Below are 22,597 nucleotides of genomic sequence, written 5' to 3' on the forward strand. Positions count from 1 at the left end.
CTGCACCGATTATTTAACAAAATGGGCTGAGGTCCGTGCCGTCCCCGATGGTACAGCCGCTGAAGCAGCAAGTTTCTTCGTCGAACAAATCGTCTTCCGTCACGGAGCTCCCAAAGAACTACTGACCGATAGGGGAACCCCATTTATGGCCAAACTTACCCAGGAGGTTCTACGGATGGTGGGAACGGCCCACGTGCGAACCTCAGCTTACCATCCGCAGACCAATGGACTAACGGAACGACTAAACAAGACGTTGGCTGATATGCTTTCAAAATTCGTTGACGACAACCACGAGAACTGGGACGAGGCAATTCACGCCGCCGCATTCGCTTACAACACCGCCTGTCAAGAGTCAACACGAACACCGCCATTCGAGCTGGTATACGGTCGCATCGCACTTCGCCCCATGGACCGCACGCTACCCACTATCACGCCGGCCCAGGTCAACTCCGAAAACGTCACCACTCGCCGGGAGAATGCCAAGTTACATATCACCCAGGCTCAACAACGCCAGACCAGACTCTACAACGAGACCCACCGGGACTGCTCTTTTACCACCGGCGACCTCGTCTATCTTCATCGACCCACCCGCCGACGCGGCAGAGCTGAGAAACTGCTTCACCAATTCCATGGCCCCTACGAAGTTCTTCGTCAGACTGGAGCAGTTACCTACGAGCTCGCTACCATTTCCGGCAGAGGACGTCCCAGGAAGGAAGTCGTTCACGTTTCCCGCCTGAAACCCGCACACCAGAGGGATGTCCAATTTCTTCAGACCGGGACGGCCTCTTCCGACGGAGGGACCCATGTAACGGACACCTGGGAAACGCCAGCAGCCCAGAGGGGGAATCCCGGGGACGATCGGCCGGGCCCCGGGGAAAACACAGCGAACCGGCCTGAAAGTCCCGGCGCCGACTATCTCCCCCCACTCGGACTCCCCCCGCTCGCTTCCGGGGAGTGGGGTATAAAAGCCCCTGTCGCCAGCCCATCACGGACAGAAGCAGAGTGGGACTCGACCGACCACTACGACCGACCCAGACGTTACCAGCCCCGACCAGAGCTACCGCCGCCAGTAGGAGGGAACACTTCGCCGCTTCCCCGTCCACCAACGCCGCCAGTCCAGGAACCGCATCGGCCGCCGGTCCAGCTATCAACTCCGCCGCCCACCCAAGAGTCTTCAACCGCCGTGACCCGTCGCTACGATCTCCGACCGCGCCGTACGCGGGTCTTTTACAACTCATGTATTGTTAAGAACCAATAAAGACTTCAATCCCAAATACACTGTTTCAATATTTAAAAATTAAAATATTAGAACTGATGTCAGACTGATGATGTGTCCGGAACTAGTCTGGTTCTAATATTTTAATTTTTCAAATTAACTATTTCTTGCGCACTTTTAAACATTGTTGTTATTTTTAAGCACTAACTTACAATACTAACATTTATTCAAAATAAAAAAATAATAAATTTTATTTATTAAAGCACTATAACGCTGTGATGAAATACATAAGTCAAGGGCCTCTGTTAGTGGATGTTCACATGCATAGGCCGCATACGAACTCAAAGAACTTTATGGATTCGCTCTTGGCTTTTTGGCCAGGACTGCAAGTTTTGAAAGGTGACATCAAACCCGCAATTGAAACTCACGAGATGCTCTATCAAGTTATGAAAAGACATAACTTCTTGCCTGAAGTAATTATTAAATTTTTCTACAAGTTTTAAAGCTAGTAATTTTCCTTAATTCAATTTTGTTGTATTATCGTTTAGGCTTTTACAACTGATTTCCAAGTACACTGGGGCCAACATCCTCTCAGACCAGAATTTTTGGAGAGCACTTACTTTTTATATAAAGTGAGTCACTTTTTCACCTTTTTATTTAAATTTCATATTAATATTCAATATAAATTAATTTAAATTAGGCCACAAGTGATCCATATTACCTGGAAGTTGGAGTCAAAGTTATGGAAAGTTTCCAACAATACGCCCGTGTTCCTTGTGGTTTTGCCGCAGTTAAGGATGTGAGGACTGGCAGCCACGAAGATAGGTTAGATTCTTTAAACTCAATTAAATATTTTGGGATTAACCTATGCAAATATACTGAAACATAATCATTTTTTATTAGAATGGATTCTTTCGTATTAGCAGAAACGTTTAAATACTTATATCTACTATTTGCGGATAAAGATGACCTAGTATTTGATGTTGATGACTTTGTTTTCACAACTGAGGCTCATCTCTTGCCTCTGAGTCTGGCTCGTTTAACAAATTTAACAAATAATAATGTAGGTAAAGCTTCTTAAAGTGGCACTTTTTGATACAATCATATTTACTGTAAAGGACACTAGTGTTGGTACTCTGTAAAATTAAATTAGGAAAAAACAATTTGCTGTATTTTTTTCAAATTTATACCCCTTTGAAGGGGTCAGGATTGTGGGTCCTGTGCAAACACTAGGAAAAACCATGTGTTACATAAAGTGCGACTGTAGGAAATATAATAATAATATTAATTGTCAATTTTCCATTTCCAGTCACCCTTTGACACATTGTACGATGAGGATTTTGCTCATAGTTGCCCCAACAATCATTTCCTCTTTCCTGAGGGACCAAATTTTGCTCAATCAGTCAGGCAACCTCTTAAAAACTTAGTTGAAGGAGTTTGTCCTACATCCAGAACACAGTATGTTGTTTAATTTTTATTACGTACTGTTATTTTTATTAATATACATTAAATTGTCAATTTAGAAGTCGCAGAATTCACGCTACTGAATTTCAAGCTAGCAATCAAGAGCATTTGAAATTGATACAGAAAATGGGAATTAACGTTGTTATGCTCGCTGATGGCCGAATTCAGCTAGTTCACAACACTGCGCATGTAAGAATTCACACCGTTATATGACTTTGTACCGAATGTAATCATAAATAACTATACTTTAGGCTGAAACGACTGAGGATGCCGAAGAAGGGGTATTATTTATGCAAGAAATGATTGAATTGTCTAAAACGCAGGCTCAACAAGGTTTGTTAATAATTTTTGCTCCATTTTTTTCTATATAAATTCTCAAAATGTCTCTTAATTTCATGCTTAGTAGATCAACGACTACAGGCTGTTTATTTCACACTGCCTACAACAAATACCAAAATGGTTTTGAATGCTGGTCCTGCCCAGTTTGGAATGGAACTTAAAGGAAAACCAGCTGTAATTTAGTACTTATTTAAATTCTTAAGTGAATAGACTTAGTTATTTTGTATTGTTCAATAGATTGAGGCTCCAGTAATAGTGTCTAAGCCATTAAGAGCTTGTAGCGAGTTGATGAATGCTGCCGAAATGAATGGAAAAATGGTTATAGTAGAAAGAGGAGACTGTATGTTTGTTGAAAAGGTACATTTAACTCTTGAACTTGTAACAGTCAATAGCCAGTTTCCTAAATAATAAAAATTATAGGCCAGAAGAATACAAAAAGCTGGTGGGGTGGCTGGAATCGTTATGGGTATGTATTAAAAAACTTTTATAAGCCTTTTGGTATGTTTAAAAAAAACTTAAAGTTGACTTTCCTTAGACAACAACCCTGGTTCGAGTTGTCAACATTCTTCAATGTTTGCCATGTCAGGCGATGGCAAAGACGATATAACCATACCAGTTGTATTCCTATTCACCATTGAAGGCTCCATTCTTTTGAATGCTTTTAAAGAGTTTCCAAACCTGATTATTGGCTTAGCCGAGAGTAATTCCTTGTCAGGTATTTTATCATCATAATAATATTTTAGTTTTGAAATTAATTAATTTATTTTAGTAGAAGATAAAAAATCGGAGAGAGGAGAAGCTCACATTCACGAGATCGAAGGAGTTGAAGCCGAAAATATTTCTAACCTAGATTTTGAGGCCCAATCAAAAGGAAATCAAATTGAGAAGAACTCTCATTTTACAGAGAAGGAGAAAGGGCATCTAGGAAGAGATGTAGCTGTTGAATCTGAGTCAGAAAAGAGAGTTTTTCAATTGATTAATCGTCTTAAAAATATAAAAAAAATAAAATTTGATTTGGACCAACTCTTGAGCTTAACTCAAGAGCTACAAGAAGACGAAGTTATCAGTGATAGTGCCGCGACCCAAGAGCCTAAATCCCTGCCATCAAAGTCTTTGATGAAAGGTAAACTTCATCGCGTGATGGAGAAAATTTTAGGCAAAGAGCAATTGTTGGAACTAGACCAAGATTTCCAAGTACTGATGGCGAAACTAAGTGAACTTGTCAAATATCAAAACAAAGGTATGCCTTTTTCGGCATCTTCCAAACTTCAATCAGACACCAGTGGTGCTATTCGTTCCCTTCAAATAATGCTCGATTCGAGGACAGGTTCGTGTCTTAATCCTCTCGTCAATCGAGCTGCCTTCCGGGACTTTATTAGTAGCGAAAAATGGTGCTCCGCTCATTCTAGAAACAGTTGTGTAGGTGGGAATTTATGATGAATTGCTTTTAGGGAAATGTTACCTAACAAACGGTAAAAAAATTAAATAACCTAATATATATACTAACTAAAGGACTAAGCCAGTCATATAAGGAAACGGAATCTTTTGGACACTAAAATTAGAATAATGTTAAATTTACTGAAAGAAAAATCAAAATTTTTCTTGAATTATTGATGGTAAATGTACAAAAGTTGAACCATTCCTTTCAGACAACAGTGGGAGGGTTTGCAGTGAAGTGATTTATCCCAATTTTAATTTATATAAATTGCGCAACTGCCTTTTTAACAAAATGAAATTCATTCTTCCTATTTATATAACATCAAAATGCGTTAAGAACTTTAACCTGCCATTACATTAATAGTAATTTTTTCTTTAGGTGAAATTGTTTTCTCAATAATATTTTACCTAAAATATTTGTTTTGGTATGATTACTTCCTTACAGAAACTTGTCAATTTTAGTAAGGACTATTTCTACTATTAAGCCTTGAAGATTCTAGATTTCTACCAGAGTTTTAAAACATCGTAACTTTGGGAAATTTCAATTTGGTTTTCAAATCTGTTATAATAAAAAAGTAGTTTCCTACACTTTTTTTTAATTTTTAATGGAATGAAGAAATGAAAGTTACAGTTACGATGTTTTTCAACTTAGATAATGATTTAAGAGTTTACCTAACTAAACACTAGAGGTAAAGTTAGTACTTTTATAATTCAAACTTTATCCTCTCCCACCCTTTAACCACAAGGTAAGTTTAACTAGTTCTTTAGTATGAAAATTTCCAAATTAAAATAGATTTATGTGAAGTCTAAACATTTTTAGGTTTGTTTTGAATAGGGTAAAATAATTACGGGGTAACAAACCTCTTTTGCCTTTTAATATAAATAAAAGAAAATCCTGTGTAAATAAATTTTTTAATAAACAACTGTGAGAGGAAGTGCATTAGCCCAAACAAATTCATTTCAACCAAAACATTTTAAGTGTTATTATGTTTAAAGGAAATTGAAAAAAATTTTTGATCCTTCCTAATTGTTTAGATGGAAACATTAACACTTTAATAACAGACTTTTGCTTCGTTTCTAAATACAAGTTATTCAAAAAATACAATACCAACCATCAATAAAATTCCAACTAGCAACGCTATCACTTCTTTTAAGGATTGCCAAAAATTGGTATTTTCTAAAAGTTCAGGAATAACGGAAACAGTTGCGATATAAATAAAGCCCCCTGCTGTAAATGGTAGAACCCAAGAATTTGAAGTATTTCCTTCTGCTAGAAGGCTAACTACAGTTCCTGAGAGAGCGCCAACCGCTGTTAGTAACTGCAGCATCATAGCCTGGAACATAACACCTTTTTTAGTTGCTAATCCAAATTATTCAACCAAATTTTGGGAAAAGCACCTTTTTTTTGGTGCAGCCAGATTGCACTAATATGGCAAAGTCTCCTATTTCATGAGGAACTTCGTGTAATAAAATAGTAATAGTAGTAACTATACCAATGCTTCTTCCTGCTAGGAAGGAGGCACCGATGGCAAGTCCATCAGTGAAATTATGGGTAAAATCTGCAGCCAAATTTAAATAACCAGCTACTTTTATATCCTCAAATCCTATAAAAAATTAATATATTTTTAAGTATCTCGGGAATGGGACAAAAGAAAAAGGTTCAGTTAGTAACCTGGTTCTTTGTTGACAACTTTTTTGTCTTCTGGCTTCTTATCTTTTGGAATGTCTTCCCTTTCAATTTCATCCTCTTCATCACTTTTTTTCTCCTTCTTTTCAACTAGTTTGTCACTGATATCAGGTTTAACGGTTTTATGGGAATGGCTATCACTGATATCAGGTTTTGCGGGTTTATGGGAATGGCTATGTCCATGCCCTCCTTTGACTATTCTTACAAATTTTTCAACTATTAAAAATACGACAATTCCAGTCAGAACCCATAACCCAACGCTAAGATCATGACCTCCTTCTCCATCAGAATGATTGTGAGAATGTGAATGGGAATGGCTGTGTTCTTCACCACCATGGTGAGAGTGCGGTACTAAAGCGTGTGGAATTAAATGGAGGAAAGCATCCCCGAGGAGGCCACCTGATGCAAAGCTTAATAATACTTTTAACAGCGGTTCTTGCTCTTCTCTGTTGTTTAAAGGCACGAAAAATAAAATGAGAAAGGGGGCTGCGCTAATTAAAACTGTAGATCCTATAGCTTCTAACCAAAGGGAAGCTCTTGACATAGGAGATGGTTTTTTGGGTTCTTGGTTGTTTGTTTTTGGCGGGTTGAAATTTTGTTGTTGAGTGTGCGTATGACCATGATCATGCACTTGATGTCCATTGTGATCATGAGTGTGCCCATGATGGTCATGAGAATGTTCATGATTGTCATGAGAATGTCCATGATGGTCATGAGAATGTCCGTGATGGTCATGAGAATGTCCGTGATGGTCATGAGAATGTCCGTGATGGTCATGAGAATGCCCGTTATCTGGATGCTGATGTTTAACCCTAGTATTTGCTTGTCTTGAATACTTGAAAGATGGTGCGTCATCTAGAATATCTTCATCGTGACTATGACCGTGACAGCTCACGCTCAAAATTAAAAGAGAAATTGTCACAAAAAAAGCTACGAATACTTTCATTTTTATCTTTCCGGTAACTAAACGCGAAAACGGAAAAAGCACGTTGGCATCCATTTTCTACGTCGCTGCAACGTCAAGACAAATGCGTCCAATAACGGAGAGGAACTGGAAAGTGACGTGATAATCTCGTCGCTCTGGCAACGTGTTGTTGCAATTTTTTTTCTCTTTTTCAAATATAGATGGCAAGGAGAGCGTATATTTTTGGATTTTTGCCTTTAGAAATTCGCCAGTTTCAAGAAGGCGGCCTTCTTCCTAAATGAATAATGTAAAAGTATTTTCAAATACCACAAGTCATTATTTGGCCCATGCACAAGTACAGCCAACATCCATAAGTTTGACACGCCCATTTATTTTATGGACCAAGATGGGACTTTTGCGGGATACCAAAGATAATATAAACCTAGTACCCTAGATTCGAAATAACTGCCATGCTGGCGCGTAGTCAATAGCGTTTACTCACTTCCTGCTGGAACTCCGAAACAAATTGCTCTATTGTTACCATGGTAACCAACTTTATTAAGGTTTAAGGTTTTATTTTTGGCTTGTAAAAACAAGGATTATATATCCTTGGTACAAACGTACACCCCTTTGAAACGGGGCGGCATCATCAAAGGGGGTAGCACAGTCAAAAACTACAAAAAAATATAACTATTTCTTCTCTTTTTTTTTACAAAAACAATACCTTGGGATTTTACCTTTACCTTAAGACCAAGAACCACTTTGATGACGGGCTGTTCGCGCCATAGAAATCTCATAGGTAACTAGAATGCTGCCGCCTACGGCCGAGCTTGTCGCCAGTTCGTTTTGAACCTTCAGCCAATGAGAGGCCGTAGAGTGGTTCCGCCAAGGAGGATAATAATTAAAGGAGCGCAGCATTTACAATGAAATTATTACAAAAAATACAATACATCGAATGAAAGAAATTACTTAAGTTAATATCATAGTGGAATACAGAGGGAAGTAAATACAATAGAATGGCAACGACCGATGGAGGCTGATGTTTCGGAGGTTACGTTCCAGAAGTGGGTAAACGCTTCGTTACAAAACGTCAATCAGACAAGCTCTCAGAATTTGAATCTAGGGTACGGCATAGAGGAATAGCCCTGGAGTGGTATTGATAGTTCTGATTGGGCTAAGCACTGACATTCCTCTTCAGAAATCGCGTAAAGGGGGATGTAGAAATGGGGGGGTATGTCGAGGTAGACTTTTATCTATTCATACATTCCAACAAAGGCAGCGCGATCATGGTGCGATCTACGGGTTAGGGTTTGAATTCTTTAAAAAGTCTACCTCGACTTTCCCCGCCTCGAACTGGCACTACGCTGTCGGATTTAGCGAATTCTTTCCTTTCCCCTCCTCTACTATAGACCCATGTTGAAAGTTGGGGGGCCGAAAATTAACATATTTACCTGGCAACTCAGCATTTGGACGGAGCATCCGTTTCCTTACTTCCGCCTGTATATTTCAATGGCGGTCACGTGGTTCAAAACGTCACAAACAGGATGTTCCGTCCAAAGGTCTCACTTAAGCCTCGTCTGCGGCCCCTCTTTTGTTATGGGTCTATTCCTCCATGGGTATGGAGTTCTATATTATCCTTGGCGAGACTAATTTTAAGAATGTGCTGTCATATTCCGTGCCAATTATTTGAAACCAACAGATGGCGGTAATGTTATTGAAACTGGCAAATTTGAAATAGATGGCATCTTCAGCCGAAATGGGGTGTAAATGGGAGACAGAGTTTTTGGATGGCCGTGTGAGGACGACCACTAATCCCCCAACGGGTTGTTGTCATACTTCCGCCACGGGTGTCCCGTCCCTATCCCCAAGTATCCCCCTGTTGGCGTGGCCGTAACACACATCTCACACCTGATTAATCAGATGGACGAGCGGACTGAATTGTCCCACCCGTCACAATCGCTCATAACGAGTTTTAAAAAAAAATATGGGGTGTAAATGATCAGTCACTTTTTCCCGCGGCGGCGCACGAGGTCAGTCGATCGTAGGTCTTTGATCCTCTTGTTTCACTGTTGCAGTTTTTCGAAAGGTGCGTTGACAGAAGTTTAATAGAAATCGGCGACCTCATTAGGAATAATTATATATGTGTGAAGCGGAGAAATTAAGTGGCACAAATTTGAAGTATATCTAAAATTTTGAATATCGTAAGTTCTAAGGGTAATACTAGTGAATCGCAACGAGGCCCGGGATTCTCCTATCTAGACTTCTACCGGTGTAATTTTCTCTACGGACCTTGGACTTCTACCGAGTGACTAGAGTATATCTAAGCCTAATCACACCGAAAACGTTCTCAGTTTATCAAAGCAAGATTCAGATGAGTTTTTTCAAGTATATCGCAAATTCCGTCACTTATGACAGTGGTGCTAGGCCCAGTTGTAAAGTTTCTTATCAAGAACTGCTATCATAGTGAAAGATCAGTTTAAAGTCTGAAACGTTTTCTTCGCAAATTCATTAATAATCATTGATTGCCATACTGCCATACGGAAGAAATTAAAGAAGCAAAGAACTTGAGGAACGTGAGATAATGTAAGACCTTTCATTTGAATAATACAATACGTTTGTTTGGGGCGCTTTAATAAGTCATTGCCACTGTAATGACTATGCTATTTAAAGCATATTGATAAGCTAATTACGGTGGTTAGGATTCTATTCTTTAGAACTTTCAACTTTCTAATATTTATTTTTGCCTTAAGCTTAATACCTCTGGTTTAGAAAACTAAGGCTATTAGTTGAGACAACTAAGGGTAGAATAGAATTGGTGGATCTTAAAATTAATTTTGCAATGCTGCCGTGTTAGTATATAAAAGCTGGTAAAAAAACCTGCTATAACTCCTGATGTAAGGGTATTGTTGAGAGCAGAAACGTTGTTTTAAAATCAGTCAATTGCTCTTCACTGATCTAAAAAAAACATTTATATGAGCAACACAACCATTACATGTTTAGGTCTAGCAAGCTGATAATTTAGCCCTAACTTATGGTGTATTCTCACGCCTTATATAAAATTTAAAGTAGGAATTCCATAAAATTACAATTGCTGGAAATATTTATATTTTTAATTTAAGGATATAACTTAGGAACTTAATTCTGTTAGCATTGTGGAATATATCCTTGCAACTGGATGATGTCATTTTTTAACACATTTTTCTATTACTATTTAATCAAATTTAGTAACAAAATATGTTTGAAATGATTTGTGGCTTTTTGATTCCATGGTCCCCAAAGTTTTTCATTTAATTTAAGACTAATTCTATATTGTTTTATTTGTAATTGTGTTTTTGGCATATTCTATTTTATATCTCATAATATTTAAAAAAATATGAGACTTTGTTAAATTTGCATATTTAATTAGTTAAAATCAATGATATATATAAAATTGATTTAGTCTGACTGGTTTCGAGATGCCTAACATCTCATCATCAGAGGCCAGATGAGATGTTAGGCATCTCAAAACCGGTCAGACTAAATCATTGTATAACATTTATTTTAACTAATTATATTGTGAATTTAACGAAGTCTCCCCTTTTTTATAACCATTATCAGCATATTGAACTTACAAAAAACCACTTTAACCTTATTTCATACTATGTAGGGAATATCCATTGAACTTTAGTGTAGGTCTTGCACAATTTGAAATATTTTTGTTACTAGTTTAAACTGGCTTTAAATAACATATTTTCCATTTGCAAGTACTTGTATCTACGACCTTCTATCAATTTTGCGCAAATGTTTTTGTGAATGTAGAGCGCAGAGAATTTGTAGTTCTACATTCAAACCGATGACAAAGTCACAAAGATATAGACTTTCATAGGTTATTTGCAATTTTCAACCAGTTCTAAGTAATATTTTCAAAAAAGGAGCTAACTATGGAATTTAGGTATTGTTATAAAGACCCAATATTTATTTTGAAATGTATGATAAATATGCAAAAAAAAAAATAAGTTTAAATTTGCATATTAATATCATAATATTTTTTGCATGATTAAATTATAGATTTTTCTTTAGTACCCTTGCTTTTGTTGTTCATACAAGGATCCTTATTTGTAAGCCTCAAATCCCTGACTTTGGTCCTTGACCCCAAACCTGGTACTAAAGATGGAAAATCATCCTGAATGTTTCTTAAAAATTAGTTCAATACTTAAAAACAACTATATACTGATATTTTCAGCAGAAATAATGCAAATAATTCTTTCCAAAATCGAAGAATTGCATTCAAGTGTCGTCATACTAAAGTAAAGTTTTGGGGGGTAACACTATCTCACCTTGCCCCAATATTTCCCTCATCCTGTATGAACAGCAAACTCTTTGCCCCAGAAAATATCTGTATTTGAAATATTATTCAATTGCTCCTTATAAAACTAGTATTAACTTTCATATTTCACTTTGAAATAGCATTATAGATTTATAATCTTTTTTTTTTAATAAATATTTTATCTTTACAACGTCATAAATACCACCAGTTATTATTCGATTTTTCTTATCTCGTATAAACTAAATGTCTGTGTAGAGATTGCTATAATCTAGCTTACGCAATGCCCTTAATAATTTACGAAACTTGAAATTTTATCAGATGACTCTCAATAAACTAGACCTAAATTGTGTTGTGTTATTGCCTCCAGATACCTAGATTTTATCACCATGTCTGTAACTATGGAAGGAGAAGTACAAACTTCAGAGGTGGAGAAGAATAAGAAAATGTTAATTTTTGAAGATAACGATTATTTGATGAAAACGTTGGAGAACTTGAATAAACTGAGGAAAAGCAAACAATTTTGCGATGTGATACTACAAGTATTATATATTTTTTTATTTGCGTACTTAAGACTGCCTTGATAGTAATATTGCTAGTATTAATAAGAATTTATAATAATAAATAATTCCGAAAATGTAGTGTATAAATTTAATTTAAATTTATCATTAATGATAATGTATAGTTATATACATGATATTATCATTAATTAAAATTGATGTGACTATAGAAATTTATCCTTTTTGGATATTTAGCATATTGGTACAATTACCTAACTTTAATTTTTGCGACTTTTGTAACTCATTTGTGAATATTTACTAATAGGTGGGCTTAGCTCAAGATGTTCATGAACTTCACGCTCATAAGGTGGTTCTGGCAAGTGCGAGCCCATATTTGTTGGATCTTTTTGCGAAAGAGTCGCAACCAAGTACCCATGTGACCCAAATTAAGCTTAATGGAACATTTGACCTTGTTTCATTTAAGTGTCTTATAAATTACGCATACACATCTAGGTATGTATAATTGCTTTGGGAACAAATTGTCCACTGAAAGTCTTTTTGTAAACATAATTATGATCCGCACTCAGGCTAGAAGTGCCTCCTGAAAAACTGAAAACTGTATACATGACTGCTCAGAAACTTAAGATGGAAGCTGCTTATCATCATTGTGGACAACATTTAATAGCTAATTTGAGCCCTGAAAATTGTATCGGCATCAGATCAGTCTCAGATCTGGATAGAGGGATGCTGAAGAAAGTTGACAAATTTATTAAGCAAAATGTACGCTATTTATAAAATATTATATGCCTAAAGAATTCTAATATTTTTATATTAACTTCATTAGATTGCAAAAGTGGTTAATAGTAAAGAGTTGTTAGCATTGCCCCAGATACAAGTTGAGCTTCTTCAAAATACCAGTGAAGAAATAAAAGCCACGAACAGTAGTCATTTGTGCGAAATGGTATTGGATTGGGTTAAACAATCTACCCATGAAAATTTTCAAATTGGATTTATAACAGAAAAGGTATTGAACATGCCTAAAATTTTGCCTGTTGCATTTGCTTACATTTTTTTTTTAACTTAAGGTGCACATGCTCTACCTGAACAAAGATGATTCTCTTCATGATTGCAACGATATTGAAAATGGAGCTTGCCAGGATTCTGAATTAATTCAAGATTACAAGAAACTTTCCAGAAGGCTTTCCAGTAATATGAATTTGGGAAAAAGCGCAAGTACTTCAGCTCTGGGAACACCATCCAAACCCAGGAACTTCTTGTTCACTCAAGAAGAAGTTGAAGAATTAGCCGCTACCCAGCTTGTTGAAGTCACTGAGAAGAAGATTTGGAAAATTATCGCTACTACTTTTGCTGGAGGTAAATTGATTGCTTGATGAAACAAAGATCTTTACCATAAGACTCTTTAAATCTTTTTTGAAATTTATGAAACAGAATTTAGCGTTCTTGGACTGTCCATTATGGATGGTAACATGGTTGTCTTATCCATCGTTCAACGTCTCAACACACCCAGTACAAGCCCTGGTGAATCTCAAAATGGATCTGTTGATAAAAATGATATATATAGCTTAATTCCACCCATGAGCTCTCCTCGTTGCGCAGTTGGAACAGGAGATTTGAATGGCAAATTGTTAGTTTGTGGTAAGTGGTAACTTACATTAAGTCAAGTGGTTTTGGTAATTTGATTTATTTATTAAAATTAAACTTGTTAAATCTTGGTTAAAACAGGAGGGTATGACAGAGGAGAATGTTTGAAAACTGTTGAAGTTTACGATGAAATTTCCAATAAGTGGACCACGATGAAACCCATGAAGGTACCCAGAGGTCGTTTTGATATCGCTGTTCTCAGCGGAAAAGTGTACGCTATTGGAGGCTGTGATGGATCTAAAGAACTGAACTCTGCGGAATATTTGGATCCAGATTCAAATAAATGGATACAGCTTCCAAATCTACCTAGTGTTCGTTCCAATGCCGGTGAGTCTTGTGTCCAGTTTTGTGTTTTAAATAGTGTCTTACATGTACCATTTTTTGCTTCGAAGAGTAGCTCAAACATTGAATGAGAATAGTTTTGAATGTTCAATAAGTTAGTCAGTCTTTCTATTTGCGTGCTTTGCGTTGTGTTGTTTATTTTCCGTTAAGGAATAGTTTTAAATTATCAGAGGCTTTTTAATGTTTGTGTACCATATTTAAAGATAAGTGACTTAAGTGACATAAAAGAAGTCTTATACGAGTAAGTATTTTAAGGAAATACACAACTTGAATACTTTTTACTTGCTTGATCATAAGCTTGAGCGGGCAATCTATTATGGGTTTTTATTTTTTCTTAAAACTACTATTTTTAGCCTCTTTCCATTCTATACCATTTCAGAGCGTTTGTGTTTCTCAGTTCATAAATTTGCCAGTTTTTCCATTGGAAAGATAATATCTGGATGTAGTTACGAGTATTTAATCAATAGATTTTTGGTAAAATATGCCTATAAAAAAGAACCCTTTTTTAGAGAGGACTAGTAAGGGATTTCAATCTCTATTCAAAAGTAGTTTGTGTGTTAAATATTAATTTGAGCTTGAAATCTTTTGCGAGTCTCCTTATCAAGTTAACAGTTATATGCATGTAAGCTTATCTGGGCTTTGAATTTTGACTTGTATTAATAGTTATAATTTTTTTCCAGGATTTCTTAACAAAGGTTTTTAATTCAACAGGCGTTTTTTTGTATAGAAGCATTTCTAGTTGGAAAATGTGATTAGTTCTTTTTACTGCAATTTCAGGTCTTCGAAGTCTCGAGGTACATTAGCATCATCGCACACACATCGACTGTCAGGTGTGTAGAAAAATTGGAAGATGAATTTCAGCAACTCCCCTCTCTTAATATCTATACCTGCACTTTAAAAAGTCAACGAAAATTTTCATTGAAAGAAAGTAGAGGCTGCTCAACGAGAGACGTCGCAGTGGAGATCCCATCACGATTCTTCCGTTTCTTGGAATCCTTTCTTCCCACTTCCTCCTTTTTTCACTTTCTTTTCGGTTATATTCCCAAAATTGCTTTTAACAAAATTATGGTATAATAGATTGACAAAACTTGTTAGTGGCCAACTTGCAGACATCTTTAAAAAATCAACCATAAGCGAGACTTAGACAAAGTTAATAACCAAAGAAAACATTTTAATTCAAAATCGATATATGATCCTATACCCCAGTTTTGGTGCTTTGTATGTTGCACAAAGCTATTCGACCTTAAATGCTTAAAAGTATTGGTACATGTAGCTGAAAATGTATTGAGTCTTTGTTTTCTGCAGATAATTTTTGCATTTTAGGTGGATTTTTTTCTGGTTTGTTTAATTTTTGAGGGAAGAAGTACATGTTTAAATACGTTTCTTTTTTAAATTTTTTTCTATTAGGCGTTTGCCAGCTTGATGGGAAAATTTACGTTGTCGGAGGATGGAATGGTCAACGGGGAATCACTAGATGCGATGTCTTTGACCCAGAAGTTTCGACTTGGACTTCAATAGCTCCATTAACAACAGGTTGAGATATCCCCAATGCAAATCCTACTTGTTTTTTTCCACAAATATATTTATTCATTAATATAATAGGTCGTTATCAAGCTGGAGCAGCAGCATTTCTAGGAGCTGTGTATGCCGTTGGCGGTTGTGATACGTGGACCTGTCTCAACTCTGTTGAAAAATACGATACAGCAACTGATACTTGGTCTATGATTACACCCATGAATATGCCCAGGCGCGGTTGTGGAGTCGCATTTTTCAATAGTGAGTACCTCCAAAGGTTTTTAGACTAATTTATAGAGCTCGGCGGAACTGATAAATTAACTGCCAAAATGTCGATTATTCATAAAAATTATGGTTAACTGGTTATTTATGGACATTGTTTGCGGTTATAAAACTATTTAATATGCATAAAAAGTTTTTTTTTAGATAATTTTTCGGTTATGGATAAAAACAATAAAACTGATATTTCTTATCTCTACTAATTTATATTTACTAATTTTATATTATTAATTTTAGATCAGTTATACGTTGTTGGAGGCCATGATGGAGTGCATTCGTTATGCACAACTGAGATCTACGATCCTGCAACCAATGCCTGGAGAACAGGACCTTCATTGACTAATTGCCGAGCTAACGTCGGAGTCACTGTCGTTGGAAATAGGCTTTTCGCTGTAGGGGGCTTCAATGGCAAAACATTCCTTAATTCCGTCGAATATTTGGATATTAATACAAATACATGGAACACGTCTGTTATGAGGAATCCAAATTTCATTGACAAGGGAGTGGGAGAAGGAGATTCCAAAGAGTCTTTGTTGACTTCGTAATACTTAACCGTAAATTCTTATATCATTATCTACACTGGCACCTCAGATAAAAAATTAATTTAAGAAATATTTGAGAAAGCAAAATAGGGGAGTGGAGGTTACTTGATTTATTTAGTGAGTAACTAATTAGTAACAGTAATCACCGAAAGTTCAAATTTTGTTTTCTTAATTTTTATTCCAGCAAAATATGTAGAAAACCACCATTTTTTCAGTGAAAATGTATTTAGAATATTTCATTCTTTATTCGGACGATGGAGATATTGTTTTTATATGGGAACTAACATTTTTGACTGTATTAGTATTACCTTATACATTTACTAGTTAATGTCTGTAGTATATTTTGCATTCCACATGTTTCATCCATAGCTTAAAACTATATATGAAGTTCCAAATTTGCGCTTTTTATTTCCTTTGGAAAATTAAGGGACCCATTTTATAAAATTATAGGGTTAAATTTGAAGCTTACGAAATAATCTCGTCTAGTGACCATATTTTTATAAATATGTACAAATTGTTATTGTGGCTGGTTTTGTACAGAGCAAAATGTGAACCATTAAAAATGAGGAAAAAAAAACAAGCCGATGTGTTGCGTATCACTTTCTTACTTTCCCCCCAATAGTACGTGAGAGGTATATAATCTCGCTTGTCCTCGGACTAAATTTTGTCACGCTTTCGGCTCAATTATTCGGTGTAAAGGAGCAATTGCATTACTTCTCCCTTTAGCCTTCCCAATTTTGATAACGCGCTTACCCCAATCATAGTTTTCGGTGTATTTGTGTACACCGTTGTATCGCTTATATTGCGGATTGCTCACCTTGTTTTCTAAGTTTATTTTTGAGCTTGGATGCGTCGCCAGGAGCCATTGATTTTTTTTTCTCCCCACTACTAAATTTCTCAAGGTTACGTGGTATCTTTTATAATTATCATATAAACCCGTCTTTCCTCAAAACGTTCAGTCGGGTCTTTTTGGACGTGATTTGTACTTGATAGTTTCATTGGTTTCGTCTTCGAGATTTTAGGAACATTCTAGAAGGTATTAACTTTTTTATGCTCATAGTAAGCCTAAGCAATTTTTACGCGTCATCGTTTACTTGTGCACTTTGCGCATTATTGGTATGCCGTGACTTCAAATAAAATTTAAAACTTTATTTTAAATTTACAGGTAAACTTTTTAAAGCTTATCAAAAATGACCGAAGTTGTGTTAGTTACTGGTTCAAGTGGTTGCCTGGGCCAGTTCATTGTAAAATTACTTCAAGAGAAAGATGAAACTGTTAAAGAAATTAGACTTTTTGATCTGGTTCCCTACGAAAACCAATTGAAACACGAAGAGAAGAAGCCAATGAAAACTATTGTTGGAGATGTCAGGGATAAAAATGCTCTTATCGATGCCACTGTTGGAGTGGATTGTGTATTCCACGCTGCTGCTGCCTTTGATTTTAGGGTATTTCCTGACCACGAGAAGCTACATTCCATAAATTTAGATGGCACAAGAAATGTCATAGAGGCTTGTCTCAAAAACAATGTTCCTCGTTTGATTTTCACTAGTACAATTGACATCATGTTTAGCGGAGAGCATATATTTTATGGAATGGAAAGTACAACGGTTGTTCCGAAAAAATTCCCCTTGGGACCATACGCAGAAACGAAAGCGAAAGCTGAAGAACTTGTACTGAAAACTGGAGCTTCTGGGGGAACGCTGACTCATGATGGAAAAAGTAAGTTATTTTTAGAAGTTAAAAGTTTTATTTTCTAGTTTCTATCATCTAAATTTTTGTTATAGCAAAACTCAGAGCATTAGCTCTTCGATGCTCTCCATTTTATGGAGAACAAGACAACCATTTTGTTACTGCAATGTTGAAAAAAGCTAAAGATAATGGATCAGTGACTAGAATTCACAGTCTCGATGAACGCCTACAGATTATGTACGTTGGAAATGCTGCTTGGGGTCATATTAAAGCGAAGGAAAGACTGGCTGTCGATGAGTCCATTTCAGGTGAAGAATTTTACGTTACTGATGATACACCTATAATTGACTTGTACGAAAATGTCCGACCATACATCGAAGCTCACAAAGACAAATTGAGCGACTATGTTCTACCTTATTGGCTGATTTATTTGGGCTTACTCCTTTTCACATTAATCTTAAAACTGATCCATCCAGTATATAAAGTCAACACGAAAATTCCTCCTCCTGGCTTGGTAGCTTTTATCTGCAGCACCATATTTTTCAATCGCAGCAAAGCGACTCTCCGTTTAAATTACACTCCTTTATATACTGCGGAAGAGTCCCAACAGAGATGCCTAGAATATTACACAAATGTAAAAGTGTGAAAGAGTAAGCTTTGGTAAATCTTCGACTATCGTTTATCCTAATTTTTGTTAAAATATGGAAGGGAAATCTATTTTTTAACTTTTGTAACAAAATTTTCTAAACACAATATTAAGACTTCTATTTTTTTTATGAAAAATATTCTATGAAATTCATGGTATTATTGGTAAGGGGTTCATAACCTTTAATTTTTATACAAAATATACATAGCATTCTCTACATTTGAAGTAAAAATAAAAAAATTTACAACACCTTTTGGATTTTTAAAAATCTTTATTTTATATGATAAGCATTTCCAATAAATTCCTATGTGCATAATAAATTAGGATTTCCTTTTTGGGTTTTACAAGGAAAGGTTTCTACAGTTCGCTGATTGATAAGCACCATTTCTTGAAGGTCAGGTATGAAACATAGAACTTAGTTTATTTCCTGGTTTTCCTTAATTACTTACTTTGTATTCTCTGATGCTGTCATTATTTTTATCTTACATTAGGGAGCCCTTCAAACCTTATATTATTAATCAAAGTTCACGCTTTGTATTATTTTAACCCCCAAAATGAAGGTCGGAGATAACGATTCTTAATATAGAAAGCTTAGACTTATTATTCAATAAGAATTCCCTAGATTTCGCGTGCAAATGTTTTCCGAAAGGATTTTCACAAACAGAATATAATACCAAGAATGTATTTATTTATACTCGGGGAAAATTGATATTCGAGATTATTTTTAGCGTTTCTTCAATTCTACCCGTTGGGGCAAAGAATTTATTTCTTTGGTTTGGGCCCTATGCTCCTCCGCTTTAATTAAATCAAATAATACTGCAATCTCATTGGTTCTTAAAAAATTTCGACGCGATTAACGATGCTGCGAGGACGCAAAAAATAAGACCGCCTCCTTTTTTCCTCCCCCTCCCCCCCTTAGCGTGACGGGGTTAGGGCCTCAACGTGTCCGTCGATAGCGAGGGGCTAACCACTCTTAGAAAGTCTGTACACCAGATTACGCTTAGATTAGCACTACCAAAGGCAGTGACTTTAAAGACTACGCGTAATCCCATTAGTACAGTCAAAGGTACGGCTCTGTACACCGATTACGCGGAGTGATCAGCCCCTCGGTCGATAGTCTCGACATATTCATTCTCCCTGAGTATAAATAAATACATTCTTGATAATACCAAGGATTTTGTAGCATTTGACAAGGGACAAGGCCAGTGTTTCCTCTCTGCGGTCGAGATTTTCGCCTATTTTAGGGGCAATTTTACCAGTTTTCGCCGGTCCTAGTCGTTTTTCATCACAATTCCCCCGCCCCCCGTAGATTTACCTTAATTTCCTTTAGTGTTACCATAGGTAACATAATTTCTCGTAAGTGTGCCAGAAATAAAGTTTTCTCAATGCGACCTTGTTGCAAGGATATGACATAATTGACGTAACTTCACTTCCCAGTCAATGACGGTTTTATCGTCATCAAAACTAGTTCTGGCGGGGACGGAAGGAAGTTAAAACACGAGACGTTAGTCCGTATTTTCTTTGGTGGCCGTGGAGAAATCTCATTTAAATTTTTAATACAGAGATGTTAAACAGAGGCACACTTATGAGTAATTATGTTACTGCATATGTTTCTTCTCTTTATTTCCAATCTTAGATTTAGGCATTATATTTATTTTTTACAAAAGGTAACATTTGCTCGACTATTTGTTATTTAAATAAAAAAAATGGAAAAGTTTATCTTTGCCAAAAAATGGAATGGGTTGCCATTATGGGCACAGTAGGGGGACTACAGAGACGATGATTTTTTAGTTTTTCTGACTGAAAATATCGGAAAATATTTTCGCCGAAATTTCGCCGTTTTCCATGGTTTTCGTCGGTTTTAAAATTTCTGGTGCTCACCAAGACAGTTTTCGTCGCAAAGTGGAAACACTGGACATAAACCTCACTAGTGGACTATTTGCTATATCTGATGACGTCACTATCTCAATAAAATATTTCTTAAAGAACTAAACTTATAAATTTTGTAGGCACGTTTTTTATCGACGCAATTGCAGCTGTTATTGTAATTTTCCAGCCTCATTTTGATTTCATTGTAGTTTTTATGTTTTACGCACCTCAACTCTTTCCCCCTCCCTACCAGTCCGGATTTTGATTTCGATTACCGCCACTAGAGGGCCAGTCCGTTTTAAAATTTTCGGTTTTAAGAATGTCGAGCAGCCGGGAGTAGTGGCTCACTCCTGTAATCCCAGGCGTCCGGGAGGCAGAGTTTGTGGAAGGCCGTGTGAGGACGACCACCAATCCCCCAACGGGTGGTCGGAATACTTCCGCCACGGGTGTCCCCACCCCTGTCCCCACGTATCCCCGTTACACATATCTCGCCCTGATTAATCAGATGGACGAGAGGACTGAATTGTCCCACACGTTACAATCGAATTAAAAAAAAAGAATGTCGAGCAATGAAATTAATGGTAATAATAAATACATGATCAACGAAAAGAAAATCGATCACTAAGACAATTCGTTGAACAAGAACAACTTTCCATATTCATTTTAATTAAATTCCAATAAAAGCAAACTAGGCCAAGGTGACAAAAACTCCGTCCGTTGCGACCGATATCGAAATCCGAATTTCCGCGAAGTGACCACTTGTTTTGTAAAGTTTCGTATTACCAAAATTTTGTCTCCTTCCGCGTTAAAAAAATAATGCTATTTCAAACCCCAATGTCATCCCCTTACGAGGCTTTAATATCTGGCTACAACAATGAAGATTTTACACAGTTGTTTTTTTGTAAAGCCCCAATTCTTTAAATTTCTGTCCCTTAGAAGTTAGACGTACAATTTAAAATAATAAACACTTTTTCGTTCAAAGAACTGGGCTTTTTTGACAACCAACATAGTCCTTCATAAAATTGCTTGAAATAACGCGGTTTGAACTTTGAATACAAAAATGAATTAGAATAATTATTTGATTTATTGATTTAGTCCCTTTTTTTGCTTAAGTCATTCAACTCCGAGTGCATAATCAAGAAATTAACAATTTCGATTAAATTATCAATTGCTTCCTCGAAAGTCCTTTAGATTGGGCATTTTTAGGTGCGAATTTCCAAGTTTAGAGTTTGACATTCGTTTTTCTGTTTCGTGGGTAATCTGATCACTGGAAAACTTAATGAAAAAAGTGTTAATTTGGGGTGTTCTTATACCCTTAAGTAAGGGAATTCGCGACCGAAAACTATCGCTGCGCCACCTTTGGTTCACCATTGAAACGTGGATAGTTCGCGGCTAAAGCAGACACTATTATTTATATTATAGGTATTACTTACATTTTAATATAATTTTTGCGTCGTTTGTTTTTATTTTGATAAGTTTATTCCAAAAAATTTAAATGGTTTTTGTCGTTAATCTTAAGTTTTGTATTTGCGAAGTACCGAGCTTAGTTTCCCATAAATGTTGGTCTCCTTTTACTTTTTCGCAATTAACTTTAAAATTAAAATTATCTTAGCAGCGTGAATCTGAAGAGGTACCAGCCATTTAAGTAAAAATTATACACCAGATTTCTGATTGACATCGATTTCTAAAAATTTCTTTCGATCCCCTGTGATTTTATGGTTTCGAAAATAATCTCAGATTTTTAAGATTTCCATAATTTTTTTTTTGGTCCAAGCCATGATTTCCAGAAGTTTTTACTTAAAGGGCAACGCAAGTTTCCATGTAGGGGGCGCTTGGTTTGGAACTATGTTTTCTTCTACAAGTCGTAAATTGGTTTTCCGAGGAGGATTTTATACCGCGTGGAAACTTTATTCTCCTTAGTGTAGTCAAGTGGTGCAATTTTGCTCTCATTCGCGAATTTTTCGATTTTCTTAGCTCAACACCAACGAACTGAGGATTTTAGGCTTAACTTAATTTATTTATTATCGAGAAAAGAACTGAGTTAATTTCCGAGAGTTTGACGTTGATATTTTCGATTTAACAATGTTTTGGAAAAAATTATTTGCCAATTGAATATTTTCAATTATGGAGGTTGAAACATTAGGCCTTGGACGCGATATATCTCTGCCGCTAGCCTCACATACAATTTCCAAATCATTACCTA

General features: G+C 36.3%; 4 protein-coding genes across 7 annotated transcripts in view; 3 read left to right on the forward strand and 1 right to left on the reverse strand.

Annotated features, from left to right (window-relative positions):
- Window positions 1–5,386, forward strand: part of Edem2 (ER degradation enhancer, mannosidase alpha-like 2) — a 70,031-nt gene extending 64,645 nt beyond the window's left edge. The window contains exons 9-20 of one of the 3 annotated variants that reach the window (XM_090154095.1): window positions 1,480–1,689; window positions 1,765–1,848; window positions 1,917–2,041; window positions 2,120–2,279; window positions 2,526–2,674; window positions 2,740–2,869; window positions 2,932–3,013; window positions 3,084–3,193; window positions 3,257–3,376; window positions 3,440–3,485; window positions 3,555–3,734; window positions 3,789–5,386. In XM_090154095.1, coding sequence (XP_090010221.1) covers window positions 1,480–1,689; window positions 1,765–1,848; window positions 1,917–2,041; window positions 2,120–2,279; window positions 2,526–2,674; window positions 2,740–2,869; window positions 2,932–3,013; window positions 3,084–3,193; window positions 3,257–3,376; window positions 3,440–3,485; window positions 3,555–3,734; window positions 3,789–4,456 — 2,064 coding nt within the window. In that variant the 3' untranslated portion in view covers window positions 4,457–5,386. The remainder of the gene's footprint in view (window positions 1–1,479; window positions 1,690–1,764; window positions 1,849–1,916; window positions 2,042–2,119; window positions 2,280–2,525; window positions 2,675–2,739; window positions 2,870–2,931; window positions 3,014–3,083; window positions 3,194–3,256; window positions 3,377–3,439; window positions 3,486–3,554; window positions 3,735–3,788) is intronic. The other 2 variants (XM_090154097.1, XM_090154096.1) reach the window with 2 other exon arrangements.
- Window positions 5,355–7,223, reverse strand: LOC149935448 (zinc transporter Slc39a7-like). Its single transcript, XM_090154098.1, has 3 exons — window positions 6,129–7,223; window positions 5,855–6,060; window positions 5,355–5,790 (listed from the first exon to the last, which is right to left on the reverse strand). The coding sequence occupies exons 1-3, from the start codon at window positions 7,141–7,143 to the stop codon at window positions 5,545–5,547; spliced, it is 1,467 nt and encodes a 488-aa protein (XP_090010224.1). The 5' UTR covers window positions 7,144–7,223; the 3' UTR covers window positions 5,355–5,544.
- Window positions 7,224–9,078: 1,855 nt separating this feature from the next.
- On the forward strand, window positions 9,079–16,758 carry LOC149935449 (influenza virus NS1A-binding protein-like). Its single transcript, XM_090154676.1, has 11 exons — window positions 9,079–9,630; window positions 11,721–11,892; window positions 12,176–12,363; window positions 12,438–12,630; window positions 12,695–12,874; window positions 12,936–13,224; window positions 13,300–13,506; window positions 13,594–13,839; window positions 15,262–15,387; window positions 15,457–15,630; window positions 15,886–16,758. Exons 2-11 carry the CDS (start codon window positions 11,740–11,742, stop codon window positions 16,191–16,193), a joined length of 2,064 nt encoding a protein of 687 aa, XP_090010802.1. The 5' UTR covers window positions 9,079–9,630; window positions 11,721–11,739; the 3' UTR covers window positions 16,194–16,758.
- A 268-nt stretch (window positions 16,759–17,026) lies between these two features.
- Window positions 17,027–18,777, forward strand: LOC149935450 (3 beta-hydroxysteroid dehydrogenase/Delta 5-->4-isomerase type 1-like). Of its 2 annotated transcripts, none has more exons than XM_090154678.1 (3): window positions 17,027–17,226; window positions 17,356–17,909; window positions 17,975–18,777. In XM_090154678.1, the coding sequence occupies exons 2-3, from the start codon at window positions 17,381–17,383 to the stop codon at window positions 18,523–18,525; spliced, it is 1,080 nt and encodes a 359-aa protein (XP_090010804.1). In that variant the 5' UTR covers window positions 17,027–17,226; window positions 17,356–17,380; the 3' UTR covers window positions 18,526–18,777. The 2 variants fall into 2 exon arrangements, with proteins under 2 accessions (XP_090010804.1, XP_090010803.1); XM_090154677.1 differs by having other exon boundaries at window positions 17,028–17,233; window positions 17,362–17,909.
- The last annotated feature ends 3,820 nt before the right edge of the window (window positions 18,778–22,597 follow it).

Source organism: Leiobunum rupestre, chromosome 7 (assembly GCF_980474605.1).
Source record: "Leiobunum rupestre chromosome 7, qqLeiRupe1.1.hap1, whole genome shotgun sequence".
NCBI classification, from domain to species: domain Eukaryota; kingdom Metazoa; phylum Arthropoda; class Arachnida; order Opiliones; family Sclerosomatidae; genus Leiobunum; species Leiobunum rupestre.

Excerpts from the sequence above, each read along its gene's own strand:
- LOC149935450 (XM_090154678.1), top strand. The coding sequence starts at position 17,381 with ATGACCGAAGTTGTGTTAGTTACTGGTTCAAGTGGTTGCCTGGGCCAG. Across the intron at positions 17,910-17,974 it reads GCTGACTCATGATGGAAAAA|CAAAACTCAGAGCATTAGCT; the intron begins GTAAGTTATTTT and ends TTTTTGTTATAG.
- LOC149935448 (XM_090154098.1), bottom strand. The coding sequence starts at position 7,143 with ATGGATGCCAACGTGCTTTTTCCGTTTTCGCGTTTAGTTACCGGAAAG. Across the intron at positions 6,061-6,128 it reads AGTTGTCAACAAAGAACCAG|GATTTGAGGATATAAAAGTA; the intron begins GTTACTAACTGA and ends AATTTTTTATAG. Across the intron at positions 5,791-5,854 it reads CTGGCTGCACCAAAAAAAAG|GCTATGATGCTGCAGTTACT; the intron begins GTGCTTTTCCCA and ends GTTATGTTCCAG.
- LOC149935449 (XM_090154676.1), top strand. The coding sequence starts at position 11,740 with ATGTCTGTAACTATGGAAGGAGAAGTACAAACTTCAGAGGTGGAGAAG. Across the intron at positions 12,364-12,437 it reads AATTACGCATACACATCTAG|GCTAGAAGTGCCTCCTGAAA; the intron begins GTATGTATAATT and ends ATCCGCACTCAG. Across the intron at positions 12,875-12,935 it reads TTGGATTTATAACAGAAAAG|GTGCACATGCTCTACCTGAA; the intron begins GTATTGAACATG and ends TTTTAACTTAAG.